This window comes from Euprymna scolopes, chromosome 32 (assembly GCF_053919585.1).
Source record: "Euprymna scolopes isolate OS-2025 chromosome 32, ASM5391958v1, whole genome shotgun sequence".
Classification (NCBI taxonomy): Eukaryota; Metazoa; Mollusca; class Cephalopoda; order Sepiida; family Sepiolidae; genus Euprymna; species Euprymna scolopes.
The window spans coordinates 59,934,392-59,951,901 of NC_136513.1; the positions used below are offsets into that span (position 1 = coordinate 59,934,392).

The 17,510-nt window shown below is 29.6% G+C and overlaps 1 protein-coding gene across 7 annotated transcripts in view; it reads left to right on the forward strand.

The window, feature by feature from the left end:
- LOC145256381 (bone morphogenetic protein 2-like) overlaps nucleotides 1–17,510 on the forward strand; it is a 146,439-nt gene that overhangs the window by 109,032 nt on the left and 19,897 nt on the right. Inside the window, exon 2 of one of the 7 annotated variants that reach the window (XM_080115210.1) lies at nucleotides 11,491–11,737. The exons of 2 other annotated variants lie outside the window; for them this stretch is intronic. In XM_080115210.1, coding sequence (XP_079971336.1) covers nucleotides 11,491–11,737 — 247 coding nt within the window. Of the gene's footprint in view, nucleotides 1–11,079; nucleotides 11,219–11,490; nucleotides 11,738–12,185; nucleotides 12,259–12,342; nucleotides 12,909–17,510 lie in introns of those variants that run through there. 4 more of the 7 variants (XM_080115211.1, XM_080115212.1, XM_080115218.1 and 1 more) reach the window with 4 other exon arrangements.

Consider the following 17,510-nt stretch of genomic DNA (forward strand, 5'->3'; position numbering starts at 1 on the left):
AAGGCAAAAAAAAACTAGGTTTATGTTCTATAAATACTAACCTGGGATTCGTTTATTTTGTCACTCGGAATGCGAAAGAACACATTTGAAATTCTCTTTAAAACGTGTACTTCATTTAACTACATAAGAAAGTGAATATAAATAGTTATACTTGTAATTTCATCCTTTAAGATTTACCTATTAAACTCGGCATTATACTTTATAATTTCATCCTGTAATATTTTCCTATTAAATTTGAAATAATAGTTAATAATTTCATCCTGTATGATTTACCTATTAAATTTGGAATTATACTTTTTAATTTCATCCTTTGAGATTTACCTATTAATTTGAAATTATAGTTTTTAATTTAATTCATTAAGATTTACCTATTAAATTTGGAATTATAATTCTTAATTTCATCCGTTTAAATTTACCTATAAAATTTGGAATTATACTTTGTAATTTCATCCTTTAAGATTTACCTATTTAATTTGGAATTATACCTTTTTATTCCATCCTTTACGATTTACCTATTAAATTTTGAATTATAATTTTCAATTTAATGCTTTAAAATCTACCTATTAAATTTAGAAGTATACTTTTTAATTTGAACCTTTAAGATTGACTTATAAAATTTAGTTATACTTTTTAATTTTATCCGTGAGGATTTACCTGTTAAATTTGGAATTATAGTTTTTAATTTCATTCTTTAATATTTACTTATTAAATTTTGAATTATACTTTTTAATTTCATGCTTTAAGATTACCTATTACATTTGGAATTATACTTTGTAATTTCATCCTTTAAGTTTTACCTATCAAATTTGGAATTGTACTTTTAAAGCTCATCCTTTAAAATTTACCTACTAAATTTGAAATTATACTTTTAAATTTCATCCTTTACGATATACCTATTAAAATTTGGAATTATACTTTATAATTTCATCCTTTAAGATTTACCTATTTAATTTAGAATTATACCTTTTAACTTCACCATTGTAGATTTACCTACTTAATTTGAGAATTATACTTTTTAATTTCATCCTTGAGGATTTACCTATTAAATTTGGTATTACACTTTTTAATTTAATCATTTAAGATTTTTCTATTAAATTTAGAATTATACTTTTTAATTTCATCATTGAGGATTTAACTATTAAATTTAGAATTATACATTTTAATTTCATCCTTTAAGATTTACCTATTAAATTTGGAATTATACTTTTTAATTTTATGTCTTCAGATTACCTGTAAAATTTTTAATTATACTTTTTAATTTCATCTTTTAAGAGTTACCTATTAAATTCGGAATTATACTTTTTAATTTCATCCTTAAGATTTCACCTATTAAATTTGGAATTATACTTTTTAATTTCATCCTGTAAGATTTACTTATTAAATTTAGAATTATACTTTTAAATTTAATCCTTTACGATTTACCTATTAAATTTTGAATTATACTTTATAATTTCATCCTTTAAGATTTACCTATTAAATTTGAAATTATACTTTTTAATTTCATCATTTAAGAGTTACCTATTTAATTTAGAATTATTTTTTATAATTCTATCCTTTAAGATTTATCTATTAAATTTAGAATTATACTTTTTAATTTCTTGCTCTAAGATTTACCTATTAAATTTGAAATTATACTTTTTAATTTCATCCTTTAAGATTTACCTATTAAATTTAAAATTATACTGTGTTAATTTCATCATTAAAGATTTACCTACAAAATTTGAGAATGATACTTTTAATTTCATCCCTTAGGATTTACCTTTTAAATTTGGCATTATACTTTTTTAATATAAACATGTAAGATTGAACTATTAAATTTGGAATCATACCTTTTTACTTCAGGCTTTAAGATTTACTAATTAAATTTGGAATTATACTTTTTAAGTTAATCATTGAGGATTTAACTATTAAATTTAGAATTATACTTTTCAATTTCATGCTTTAATATTTACTTATTACCTTTGGAATTAAACTTTTAATTTCATCCTGTAAGATGTACCAATTAAATTTTGATTAAACTTTATAATTTCATCCATTAAGATTTTCCTATTAAATTTAGAATTATACTTTTTAATTTCATCATTTAACTAATGAATTTGGAATTATACTTTTTAATTACATCCTTTAAGATTTACCTATAAAATTTGGAATTATACTTTTTTAATTTCATCCTTTACGATTTACCTATTTAATTTCGCATTATACTTTTTAATTGCATCCTTTAATGTTTACCTATTAAATTGTGAATTACACATTTTAATTTCATCATTTAAGATTTACCTATCGAATTTGGAATTATACTTTATAATTTTATCCTGTAAATATACCTACTAATTTGAGAATTATACTTTTTATATTCATCTTATAAGATTTCCGTATTGCATTTGGAATTATACTTTTTACTCATAATTTATGATTTACGTATTAAATTTGGAATTATATTCTTTTAAGTCATGTTTTACGCTTTAGCTATTGAATTTGGAATTATACCTTTAAAATTCGTCCTTTAAGATTTAAAAATATGGAATAATACTTTTGAATTTCATGCTTTAAGATTTACCTATTAAATATTAACTTATACTTTTTAAATTTGAAATTATTTTTTTTATTTCATCCTTAAAGATTTACTTATTAAATTTGGAATTATACTTTTTAATTTCATCATTTTAGATTTACCTATAAAATTTGGAATAATACTTTTTAATTCCATAATTTTACATTTACATTTTAAATAAGGAATAAGACATTTTATATCATCCTTTAAGATTTTCCTATTTAATTTTGAATTATACTTTATAATTTCATCCTTTAAGCTTTACCTATTAAATTTGAAATTATACTGTTTAATGTCATCCTTTACGATTTACCTTTTTTAAATTTTAAATTATAATTTTCGTTTTATCTTTAAGATTTATCTATTAAAGTAAGAATAATACTTTTTTATTTCATCCTTTAATATTTACCTATTAAATTTGGAATTATACTTTTTCATTTTAACCCTTAAGATTTACCTATTAAATTTGGAATTATACTTTTTAATTTTATCCCTTAAGATTTACCTATTAAATTTGGAATTATACTTTTTAATTTTATCCCTTAAGATTTACCTATTAAATTTGGAATTATACTTTTTAATTTTATCCCTTAAGATTTACCTATTAAATTTGGAATTATACTTTTTAATTTTATCCCTTAAGATTTACCTATTAAATTTGGAATTATACTTTTTAATTTTATCCCTTAAGATTTACCTATTAAATTTGGAATTATACTTTTTAATTTTATCCCTTAAGATTTACCTATTAAATTTGGAATTATACTTTTTAATTTTATCCCTTAAGATTTACCTATTAAATTTGGGATTATACATTTTAATTTCATCTATTAATATTTACATGTTAAATTTGAGATTTTCGTTTTTAATTTCATCATTTAAGATTTAACTATAAAATTTGGAATTATACTTTTTAATTTCATCCTTTAGGATTTATCTATTAAATTTGGAATTATACTTTTTAATCTCATCCTTTAAAATGTACCTATTTAATTTAGAATTATACTTTATAATGCCATCCGTTCAGATTTACCTATTAAATTTGGAATATGTATAAAAATAACTAAGTACAAAGAAATCATTTATTAAAATGGCGCTTGATAAATAATAGTTTGTTTATTATGGAAACTGAGAAAATGAGGTGAAGAAAAACTTCATGTTAGTGTCACATTACATTCTCCTTCTGGGTGCTATTTCTCATTGTCCAAGTTGAATAGGTCATACATACCTCACACCGATGGATCCAGGTATGAATTTTTTGACAACGAAGATGCGTTTATCGGCCTTTAGTTTGGAGGTCAGGCTTAGAATGCAATATATGTTCATTTGTGGGGACCGGTTTATACCGAGTTTCTAAAAATTATCCGATGCTCTTCTAATATTTAGAATCTCATTTCAACACATTGCGTGTTGCAGAGAATAAAAAGTCATTTAGATAAACTTCAGTTAATATATGCGGAGGCGGTAGATATATTTAAAACGATAGTGCTTTTGACAATAGTTTAGTCAAAGACATATATTTATAACTATAATTTTTAAGTTATTTTTTTTTAAGATACGGCGGATGAGCCATGGACAACAGGCAACGCGTATTCTTTCATGCACATCTGTGAACGTACTTTAGTCCTACGTGCAGTGGAAGTAGGAAATCATACTTTATAATCGTGAAGTGGTAATTTCATTAAACTCTCGCTTGAACTACCAGCCTAAATTGGTGCTCTCTTCACATAGTTATTATTACCGTCATTGGAAAACATTTATAAAACTATAACATTCAGTTCATAGTATTTTATTGCATTTGTTTTCGTGACGATCATCATGTGCAGTTTTGAGAATGACATAACGCACACTAAAATAAGAATAGATTAAAATAGAAAAATAACACGTTATTTTCAAAAAAAGTTTCTCCTCCCCTTTGTGTGAGTATATATATATATATATATATATATATATATATATATATATATATATATATATATATATATATATATATATATATATATAAACACTCAAAAAGGAAAAATCGGCCGCATAACTAATGCATATAAATTTAGTCATCCATTCAATTATGGATACGCGATATAGATGCCATTTATATAATTTCCTTATTTAATAGATGATTAAACTTATATGCTTTAATATAGATTTTTATGTTATCGATTTTTCCATTTTTCCTTTTAGATTTAAGCTCCAATTCACATGTTGATCTTTTTATTATTCCCATGTCTCCATTTATATATATATATATATATATATATATATATATATATATATATATATATATATATATATATATATATATATATATCCCAAACCCTCTGGCTTTGATGGATGGGAGACTACGCTTTTTGCTACGGTTTCAAATGATCTGAAATAACAGCAAGTGGAGACTGTCAGTAAGTTTCCCCACTCTTTATCTGTGCCTAAATCAAAACGTAGATTCAATGAACAAAGCTTCTTTCTTAAAACTGCACGCCTGTGCTACTCTCTTCTGTTTGCCTGTTTCCCAACTAACTACAACTTAGATGTCTTCAAGTCCAACATAAACAAATTTCTGATGAATCGCCCTCTTACGCAAGACACTTTATCAAATCTCCAATACTAATGATTACTACGATACTATCCCATTGATTGCTGTACACGCAATAAACCTTATCCTCTAATGGCTTCCAGACCTTGATAAGTGGTGACCTCCATGTAATATATATATATATATATTATATCTGACCTCTTTTGGAAATAGAGTACAATTATGCATATCTCCAATATCAAATAAGCTTTATACACTGTGAAATTTACTTTATGAATGAAAACCAAAGAGGGGAGATATAACACATGATAAATATTTGGAATCAAGTCTCCTCTTCTGTTATTTCAGATCATTTGAAACCAAAGCAGCAAGTTTTTGTCTTCCCCTCCTTCAAATTCGGAGATTTTGGGAAAATGTAAGATATTTTGTAATTCATATGCAAAACTAGGAAAATAAATGTCTATGATTGAAGTATTACTAAAGGAACAATATCTTTCATCCACGAAAAATCTTTTAAAATTACCACTATTAAAGAAGATGCTGAAAGCAAAAATAACAGTAAAATCCCCAAAAATGAGTTGTTTAAAAGTTATGAAGAAATTATAAAATGGGGATCACTTTTCCATATTAATTTAACATTAACTGAAAATCCACTTCATAACCAAGTTGGCCATAAAGTGGGTGCTCATTGTACGTTAAATTAATATGGAAAATTGATATCCTACTTCTTGATACAGTAATGTGCAACGTTACAAGCAAATGTCACATATCCTACTTAACAAATTAAGGTTATTAGCTTTCTAACGAGCGTTTATTTGTTGAATAGTTGCCAAAATTTCGAACTTATATAATTGGCCCCAAAAGTGGTATATCTATGTATAGATATTCCTATACTGTCCTCAAATTGAATATTTAAATGATATCTTTGGTTTTATGAGCCGAAACTACATGAAAATTTGCAGGCTTTTAGAAGATTATAATACTATTCTATGGTTAAAATTTTATGACAATTCGTATAAAAGAACCTATATTTTCAAACCAATAAAGTATGCTAAAATTAGCATACATTTGTATATATAGTGTCCTAGCAAGCCAGCTTTAGTTTTGCTGTTTTAAGATGAATTTGGCTGCGGATTGTCTCCCTTGTGGCATTGCCAAGCCACTAATGTGTATATATATATATATATATATATATATATATATATATATATATATATATAAAGCTGAATGTCTGTGTGTGCGCGCGTGCGTGCGTGTGTGTGTATGTGTGTGTGTTTTGTCACGAATAGACTCCTATATGGTTGACTATTTTTAAAAACTGATCACATATAATGATAGAAGATGTATCGACACACAGGAATGAGTATGTTTGATCCTGCAGAATGGTGGTTCATAAAATTATGAGGTCTGCGTTCGCGCCTAGTCCAAAATGTATAAAGAAAAAATTTAAAAATTAAAAAAAACGTTTACCAGTGTTTTTGATATAGATGTACATAATAATACTTTGATAAGTATGTTTTAACTTAAATCGGGATGGTATAATAAAATTGTTGGCTCTGCGTTCGCGCCTGGCCTCCATAGAATGGAAATAGGCACAAGCTTTAATAAAGACTTTTCATATCTATCTGCGTAAGTATACTTTGATAATTATGTTTCAGTTTGAAGAAATATGGTATAATAAAATTATGGGGGTGTTCGTTCGCGCCTGACCTCCATAGAATAGAAATATTTCACAAAGTTTAACAAGGTTTTTTTTTTTTATAGATCCACAGAATATTGTGATAAGTGTTTCAGTGTGAACAGGTATGGTATAATAAATTATGGGGTTTATCTATTTTATTTTTACGTTCATCATATTTTGCTTTGGTTTTGATACACTCAAATTGTAAGCTATCTCTTTACAACCCTTCCTCTTCATAGCCTATCATACTTTCATAAATCAGAGTCCATTTTCTGTAGTCTGTTTTTTAACCCAGTCAACGACGGGTACTTTTGCTAATATATATATATATATATATATATATATATATATATATATATATAGAGAGAGAGAGAGAGAGAGAGAGTGAATACAAAAGATAAATATAAAAACGCTGCTTCTTTTAACGATCCACCTAAAATGTGTGTTTTTTATTAATAAAGTATGTAACAAGTAACCGAATTCTAAATTGTAAATTTATAAGTTTGAAATCTCATCTTCATTGTTAAATGCGCAAATTGAATTGGCGCATCTTCTTAATCTTTTGTTTTTCTTCCCACACACGCCAGGTGTCTCGTTGGATTTTTTATCACCGCCTCCTGACGTTCACTTTGCTACTTTCCTGCCCAACCAAGTATTAATTGCTTATGCTCAAACAATAATTAATCTTAAAAAGTAACTCACACTAATTTATTTCGTAGAATTTGAAATTATTATTGCGTCTAATCGGATCGGAGCCTATAAAAAAAGCAATAAAATGTTTTTCCACTGTTTTCTGACTTTGTTTCATGTAAAACTTTTAAAAAAACATTCTTCATATCAGATTCAGTGCTTTAATATCAAAAGGGCATTTTTAATCCAGAAAACTTGAAATTAAACATCCTCAATCGAACTTATTAAATCATACAAACACACACACACACACACACACACACACACACACACACATATATATATATATATATATATATATATATATATATATATATATATATATATATATATATACACTAGGGAGCGCCCGGCGTGGCCCGGTGGTAAAAAAAATTGTGACAGTGGGGGAAAGGTGCGTTGACTAGTCGTACAATCCGTTTAAATAAGATGCTTTAATTTATTTTTTGTTAAAACTGTGACTTGAGTGCCATAAGACAGAACGGAAACCGAAAGTAAAATTTGTAATCATTAAATGGGGGCAGACAGACATATTTAGTTTTTTTTCCGGCCGTGAAGTAATAAATAGAAGAAATGGTGGTGGTGTGGGGGGTAATAAATGCGCTTTACGTTTAAAAACATGGAAGGTGATTGCTGAGCAGTTTTAAAAAGTTTATAATAAACGTTTTTTATACAAATTGTGTTAAGATACGATACAAAACACTTGCTGATCGTGTTATTAAAAGACAGTACTTGGGTGCAATCAGCCATAAGTGAATTCGAAAGCTAAATTTTACAAAATTTAGCTTTCGGAAAAAAAAAATTGTTGCGTGTTGAGTGCGAAGTCGCATAAGTTAAGTTACTGAGTCGACGTATTATCAGTAGGACCATGAGGACACAGATGTTATAACGTCGCAAATTTAGCGAAAAATAAAGAATGAAACGACGGTTCGCGCATGCGTGGTTTGAAAACCGCGTCGAAATCAACGTTTTTATCTGAGCCCCCTACAAACATGAAATAATTGATGATTTTTTTCTAATATTTCGATATTAAGTATCCGAGATATTGCTTTTTCTAACCGTATCACGTTCGTGCCGCTTCGGTGCGGATAACAAAAGTTTCTAACGGACATAAAAACATACACACAAGCACATAGACAGTTGCCCTTATATAATAGACTAGCAGGGATACTCACCGTTGGCCGGTCCATATAAAAAGAAAATTTAGTTTCTTTGATTACACTTTCTAAATGATTCTTGTTTTAATTCAATTATTTTTACTGTACACTAATTTATATCAGTTTGAAAAATGTCCGCTGACGTCGGCCCACTGATGGCTATGTGTATACACACAATTCTTATTGTGTTCGTTTCTGTAATTAAAATCCAATAATATCTCTTCTTTGTAAAGTCGTAAAAAGAAAACGATACATCATAACAGAACTGGCAAACGATTTCATTAATGGTCGTTAGAAAATATGAAAATATACTTTTTTAATACAATGGACGTTTTTATTTATGAGTATTGATAATACATTGTTTAATGTATTTCCCTTCAAGTAAATTAGGTTTGTGTTTTTGTCATAATGAAAGCATAGAGAAATGACTGAAGACAAAGCGTGCGTTTTGTAGTATCTGTGTTCTTATTTATCGTAATCGAGGAATGTAACATGAGCATATTATCCTTCTAGAACCAATAACGGATAATGTAAATAAAATGAAATAAAACGTGACTGGTACTAACACTTGGAAACTAGAAACTAAATGAAATTAAAACGTTGTATTCTCCGTTCGACAGAGTGTTTGACGTCATTGATATTCGATGAACCTTGCTTTCCTGAAGTGTGAACTTGATATAGAAGATTAATTTCACGAAAGAAAAATTAGGTGTGTTATAAAATCGGCGCAACTATTCATGTTATTTTCTGGTGAATTTATGAAATTATGTAACAGTTATGTAAACCAAATGGAGATACTTGAGAGATGAGGATGAAAATACACGCCGTATTTGTCTAAACTATACAAAATTTAAACATTGAGCACGAGGAAATACAAAGATTCGAAAAAATCGAACAAAAGTACATATTTTTCTAACAATATGAAACATATATTACTAACAATATAATATCTTATGTTTTGTTTCTGTTAAGGAAGTTATTGAATGCAGGAGAAAACTGACTTTGCTTTTTATATTAGATATAATTAACTAAAATAAAAGAAAAACAAATTGTAATTATTTAAAACGATGCTGAAACATCCGCCTACACATGTTTATCTTGGCTTTGAATGGAAATTAATGGACAAGTGACGATTGGACAGTCAGCCACAGTTGATCGGATAATATGAACTAGTGTGGTTTGTCAATTATTCTCTTTTTACACCCGATACCCATATCTCAAAGCTTGCGAGTCTAATCTACCATGCTATTGATACTGTCCACTTAAGAAAATCACGGCACTTAGTACTTCCAAATGGTCATTCATCTGAGACTAGGATCAAAATTATTTTGCTTTGATGACTTTACAAAACGCTGTGTTTCAGGATGATATAACAGTAAGATAATGCTTACATAAAATAACTAAAACTGGATATTCTTAATCGATGTCCATTTAATCTGCCCGTTTAGTGAGGAAAATGCCAGTTTAAATTAACGCGTGACTTACTGACCGAGGCATAACCGTTTATAGAAATACTTGGACGTATGTTTAGATGCGTCGACGAATTTTTGTAAGAAGCTTTGACCGTCGGTCAATATGTTACACTTCAGTTTAATATAATCATTTTGTTACTAAAGGCGCAAACTGAATGGGCGCATTTAATCTGCGCCGTATTTTACGTATGAAATGCTAATTCAAACTAATGTGTGACAGATCAACGACCAGAAATACTTAGCTATAAAATGAAATCGAATTTAATCACATAAATTATTAGATGTGTGTGCGTGTGTGTTTGATTAAATCAAGATGCAGAATGCGTGTGAATCGGCAAATTTTGACTCGCATAATTCCGTCGTGTATTAGTTTTCCCGTTATAAACACGTACTTACGTCGCGAAGATCGCCCATGAAGCTGAGCTATAGAAGCTGGCAGGAGTCGAACACTGCAGTCAGAGTCTTCAGTATCCACTTTAATATAACCACCTTCCGGTGAGTGATAAACCAATTTGCGTAAGAAGTGGGGCAGGGGGTGGACTGACCAGATTTCCAACACATTTCTCTTTCACCTCTTTTCATTTTTAAATACAAAAAGGGGCGTTAGTGATCAGTCGTCGAACACCGTAATGAGTAAGCCTCTCTTTGTTTCTCTCCTAACTGCGAGGGCGGCATGACTGGAGGCAGGGTGAGTGGAGAGGGTGTTACCGTCTCTGCTGGTGGCGGTGATGGTGGAGAGAGAACGAGTACGCTCGTCGGACGGTAGGACAACTACAAAGAAGAAAAGGGGAAAAAGAAGAAAAAGAAGTTTTTGCCAATATAGAAATGAAAATGGACAAGCTATGCTCATCAGGCGGAACTGCCGACGAAGGTGCTATTTCCTAGCACGGAATGGTATGCGTAGAACACGAGGTGGGAAAAGGGAGATGTCGCGTCAAAACCTCTTTCAAATTACAACAAACCAAAAAAAAACAACAAAGGAAGTAGAAGAAAAAAAAAAGAATATCGCGATATGATTGATAAAACAAAAGAAAAACAAAATTGAGGGATGTACGTTGGACATCCGGTCCGGGATTTCCGACGTGGAACACTGCCCTGGAAAATTTCTTGTGAGCAATTGAAATATAATGAAACGTGCGTATTTTTCTTTTTTTCTTCTTTTTAATAACAGCCAACGTCATCTTGATTATAAGTTGCTCTATTATGTCTCGGCCTTCTTTGGCCATTTAGATTCGAGATATTTGTCAGACATTTGTGGGCGCGTGGGTTAATCCGACATATGTGATAATAATAATATCCAGTAAAAGAGAAAAAGGGAAAGATTGTCGGGATTTAAATAACAGCTCCACCCATACTTTTTCTTTCCTAACAATTATAGTTTTTTTTTTTTTTTACGTTCCAAAAAGCAAAGCCACTTGTTTCAAATGATTGGCTCTAACCAACTGTGTTGTGTTGCTGTGTTTTCGTTTACGGACTTGAAAGACGTTCAGAAACCGAAACTCCTCACACAGAAAGTTCTTTGCCATTATCCGCAGGAACGACGAAAATGTTGCGCTCAACGTGAAGAGAAACAATCATTAGCCAATGTTGTCGGTGTAAAAACTTGTATCGTCGTCGTCATCGTCGTCATCGTCGTTGTCTTCACACCGGTTGGTAAGTGATACTTTCATTTGACTCTTTATTTTCAAATTCGGAATTTTGTTGTTTTTCTTTTCAATGAGTAGAATAATGTGTTTCCTTATCTGAATCGAGTATCCATTATTTTGCTTCTGCATATTTTTTCGTCCGGTTGTCGTCTGGAGTTTGCTTTGTTTTGCGCATATCAATCCATTTTCGGGGGTTTTAACAGCTTAATTAGTCATTTTCGGTAAAAATGTTGTTTTTACAAATTCTTACTATTTACAAATATTTATAGACCCACTTGTTTTCTAGCATATATTTTATAAACAAAAAAATAAATGTATGCACTTTCGAGTGGATCTGAGAGGAATTGTCAAGTAATTGGTGCCTACATCTATCACATAAACAGTGTTGGGTCATCACCACCGGATGTAATTTAAAGTCATCACCACAGGATGTAATTTAAAGTCATGCGTTGACCAGAGTTGGATTTAACAGAGCAAAATAGTGTGGGAAGGAGAAGAGTCTATTTAAAGAATAAGACCGATAGAAAAGTACGTGGAATATATATTTCTAGATGGTGGAATATATATTTCTAGATGGTGGAATATACATTTCTAGATGGTGGAATATACATTTCTAGATGGTGGAATAATGCCAAAAGTGTATGCGAAGCGATTTAATGATGATAATCCATTTCTAGAAGTCCATCACTTCGAATTAATTTTCAGAGATCCATCTCTTTGAATTCATTTGTAGGGATCCATCTCTTAGAAAACATTTTTCAGGATCATCTTTTCGAATCCATTTTATATGGTTTCATCTTTCAAATACAATAAAATCAAAGTAAAAGCGTTTTATTGTTTTTGATTTTTTTTAGATGGAGATGAATACTTTGGATTATCTGGACTATTACTCTCACCTTGGTTGTTATTTTCATAATATTTCGACCGAACTAATCTCTGACCGTCTTGCATCGATTAGAAATCGATGACCTATCGGATTTGGGAATCTTTATATCAGGCTTGTGAATCCGGGTGAGAATGATAGCCTAAATTATCAGAACAAGCAAAATATTAACGTTATTTGAATATGTTTTTAAGTGACTTTTATTAACTGCATGATCTCTCACTATTTCCTTTTGCCAATCAGTGCTTTCTCTCCTTCCATTAAAATTTGATTTCTTCTTTATGACACGTGGAAGGTATTGTACTTTTAATACATTTGTCAATTTTTTTTCCTGAGAATTCATCGATAGGAATATTACGATTTGAATATTATGTGATATTTTGTAATGGTGTACTATTATACGATGTTATGGAATACTTAACGAGATGTGATACTATGTAATATTGTCAAATAGTTTATTGTTATGTGATATTTTTTATATTTTAATGTTATGTGTTATGTACTATTTTATATTATATGATATTTACTATTTTATATTATGTGATATGTAATATTTTATATCACGTGATATTATGTAATATTTTAGAGTATGTAATATTATGTAATATTTATTTTGTGTACGTACCATCATGTATATTTTATTTTGTGTGATATTATATAATATTATGTGGTATTATGTACAATTTGGATATTTTGTGATATTGTGCAATGTTTTAATATTATGTTATCTAACTTTGTCATTTTATCGAAAGGTAATATTTCAAGTTTAAGTTAAAAATAATATTTAAGTTCAGATTTTCAATTATAATGTCTGTTTGTGAAATCGTAAAAGATTTATTGAATTTTTATTATGAGATGTTTTTGTTAAAAAAAAACATCCCATAATAAAAATTCAATAAATCTTTCACGATTTTTTGTATTTATGATGTTTTTAGTTTTGGGAGCCATCTAGATTATTTGGATATAGACATCGAGATATTTTTGATGATACTTCAACAGTGTCTCATTAAATTGGAGTTGATTCATTGCAAATATTGATTAGGTGTAAATCTCTCATCGAAAATCCTGCTTTTTGGCTACTCGCTAAATTTTCAGATGAATAGTCACCAGCGGCTGTGAGTTTTAGATTTGACTATTACTTGCAATAAATTGTTCCTCAGTCGCTTTGTCAAGTAATTTGCAGTCGCCTGAAGAATCTCGCCGATCCGGTAGCGATCCGGTTTAAAACCTTAAAAAAGATTTCCAATGGCCGGTGATTCCGAAAAACTACAGTTTAAAGTGATTTTTATTTATTATTAATATAGCTCTACCCGATAAAGTACCAAGCCCTTTGTAAATGATCTGCTGTCTCATTTCGGTTCGTTTCTGATAAAATTATATATATATATATATATATATATATATATATATATATATAGAGAGAGAGAGAGAGAGAGAGAGAGAAAGAGAGAGAGAGAGAGAGAGAGAGAGAAAGAGAAAGAAAGATTAGATTTTTACATCTATGCTAACTATATTGGCATCAATATAGTTAAGTTATTTAATTTTAATAATGTAAGAATATTTTTAAATCTATAAAACAAATCTCGATATTGTTCATTTGTATATTTTCTTCAGTTTCTAATAATTTAATATTGCGTAGTACATTTCTAATTTGCAAATTTTTCTTCTATATGCGCAGTTGTATTTTCGACGGGACTATAGTTATAATTATTAATAAAATTATATGAAGAGCATTTTTTTATTTAAAAAAGTCGCATTTTAAAACAATTTACAATTTACGCATTTTAAAAACAATTTACAGTTTGAATTTTAAGAAAGATAATTTACATGAAACCGGATTTTAGTCAAACGGCAAATGTAGCAAAGATGTGGATAAAGATAGTGCACTTTGATCTTAGCCAAAAGGCCAAGACATCATAAAAATAATGTTTTGTGACAAGATATTTTTAATTAAGAAATTATTTAATGGAATAGAGTTTTATTTGTTATATATGTGTATGTCCGTATTGTATGTGTATATATATATATATATATATATATATATATATGTGTGTGTGTGTGTGTGTGTGTGTGTGTGTGTTTCGACATTAGCCCATGCCTGTATGTAAGTGTGCGTGTTAACATCAATATATCCTTATTCATATAATAACGTTAGGTAAGTGTATATCTTTATATATTTGAATGCGCAGGATTCATTCCTAAACTAAATAACTGTTCAATATAAATTTTTGAAACGTCGCTTCTGTGCGTTAGGTGTTGAATGTTTGATTTAGTTTCATGCAAAAAGATGAAAACCGATCGTGAAAATTCAAAAAAATCCGCCTTTTGTGAACATTTAATATGAAAGATTTATGCTTCCAATTTTTTATTGGAGTATTTAAAGGGCTGTAGAGGATGTTATAGTAAGCAAATGTATATTTAAGATCAAAATAATAATTATTCAAAACCAACCAAGCAAGATTCTTTGAATTTCAAGTTCTTCTAAAGGCACCTTTACCTTAAATGTTATACATTTTTTAGAATAAAAATGATATCATGGTTTCTTAATTTATTTATTGCGGAATATTATCCTCATCTTTCTTAGTTGTTGTTTCACGACGTTTCGACCAACTATTCCTCTGGCCTTCGTCAGATGGTAACCGCGACGGGATAGAGACTCCGAATCTCCTAACTGCATTCTCAGCAATTACTGCCATCCATAGTTGTTGTCGTCTCACCACGATTTGGACAAGTAAGTCTCTGACAAAGGCCAGAGGAATAGTTGGCCGAGACGGCGTGAAACAGCAACTAATAAAGATAAGGATAATATTCCGCAATAAATAAATTAATAAAAATACTCATCTCAATAATGAATTCCAATTAATATATATATATATATATATATATATATATATATATATATATATATATATATATATATATATATATATATATATATCTGTTTAAAAGGTGTTACAAGGATATAAGGATTCTATAACTTTTAATATCTTTAATTTAATTTTCGTAAGGGGACATAAAACTAGTGCAGAACTGTTCTGTTCGGGGAAATAATTTTACCTCTTTAGTTAGAAATGTATTCGACGTAAACGGATTAAGCTTACTGGAGGAAACGAGGTATCAAACGTAATGCCGGTTTTAATAAATAATTGTTTTCTATTATGGATTTGTAATTACACTTTATTCTAAAACAAATAAATGAACAGCTTTTTGTGTACATTCCACGAGAAAAGCATTAAAACAATTTGAGGAGTAAACTGATCTTTTTATGTGCAAATTCACAAATCATTAAATTTTGCTGTGACGTCATCTGCACAATTTCACAACGTTTGTGAATAAAGTTACTAAAACTATAAAATAGTAAAAGCTACTAAAATGTTTGCAGTTTCTCTTTTGTGACTAATTGTTTGACAAAACGTTTTTCCACGATGTTCGTGTCACGTGATCTGAATTAGGGCTTCATACGTTTCAATTTTAGAACATCATGGCTTAGCTTGATCGAAATCAACAATAATCGATCATAGCTTCAGCAATAAAAAAAATCTTCGTTATCGAAATGCGGAAAAAACAAGTTTTCATAGTAAAGTGATTTAAAAAAAAAACACTGACATTTCAGAGCAAACATAGTTAATATGCATAATGTTGTATGTCTTTTTACATATGAATAACCACTTATCAAGGCCCAGAGACCACTCGGGGATAAGGTTAAGCGTGTATAGTAGTCAATTGGACAGTATAGTAATCGTTAGTAATGGAAATTCGTTAAATTTGTTAACAAGTGGAACGGCTCATCAAGAACTTATTTACTGGTTTATTTACGTCATAATTAATTGCAAATTAGTTTTAACAAGTATGAATATCGATAACTTTATGAATGAATTTACTGAATGCTGGGCAGTAATCAAACCTCAATTAAAGATTTCGATCATTTTTAGAGAAAGGCAGACTTCTGGGACAAGACCAAAAGAATCGATATATTAAAAACATTTCGCAGGAAAATTTAACCGATAAGAAGGTAAAGAAATGAACAGATCGAAAGGCCGGACACAAATTTTCATACTATTTCGGCTGATTTAACCAACGATATTATTCAGATGCGTCTTGCCGAACTCATAAATCGTTATGTCTCTGAAATCTGTACGAAATGTGACACGGAGCCGCGGGGGTAAATTGCTCTTTATTCGTTATGAACGGTTGAAGATTTAAATAAGTTTTAATTATATTCACTATGTCGCTTGTTTTGAGATCGAACCTTTAAACTCCAGAAAAACTGTGACTGTATCCGTTGCGCCACAGATTAATGTGGACATCAGCTGAAATCTTGGGAGAATAATGTTCCAAATCAATACTATAGTTTGAAAAAAGCAATACTATAGTTTGAAAAAATCAATACTATAGTTTGAAAAATCCAAATATTTCACAGACGTTTCATTTTTTATATACTTCAGTATTTTCATGCAGCACATCGAATTATGATCAAGTTTGCCTTTATGCGACGCTCGTTGATCAGCGTGTCTCACATACGACCCAGAAAACGCAGTCACAGTGCACAGCAACTAGGCGTTACTCCCCGTTCCTGTTAACTCCGTCTTTAATCAAGACCCCAAATGATACATCGACTCTGTAACACGTAATCGGACCCCCCCTTTTTTTGACTTGGTTGTGAATATGTTGACGAATATAGTTTTTGTTGTTTTTAAACCTTTGTTCGAAGATCCTTACACGCTGAATTAGCGTCGGGTGGTATAGAAATGCCAGTCATAACAATACAACGTGCCACGCATTGTACCCGAAATGCCATTCATTGTTGGCTCGAGTATTTTAGGAAAGCGTACTTTCTTTTCCTGTTCCAACCGCCGACTGAGACGCGGGGGTGGATAAAAATACTTGTGCTCATACG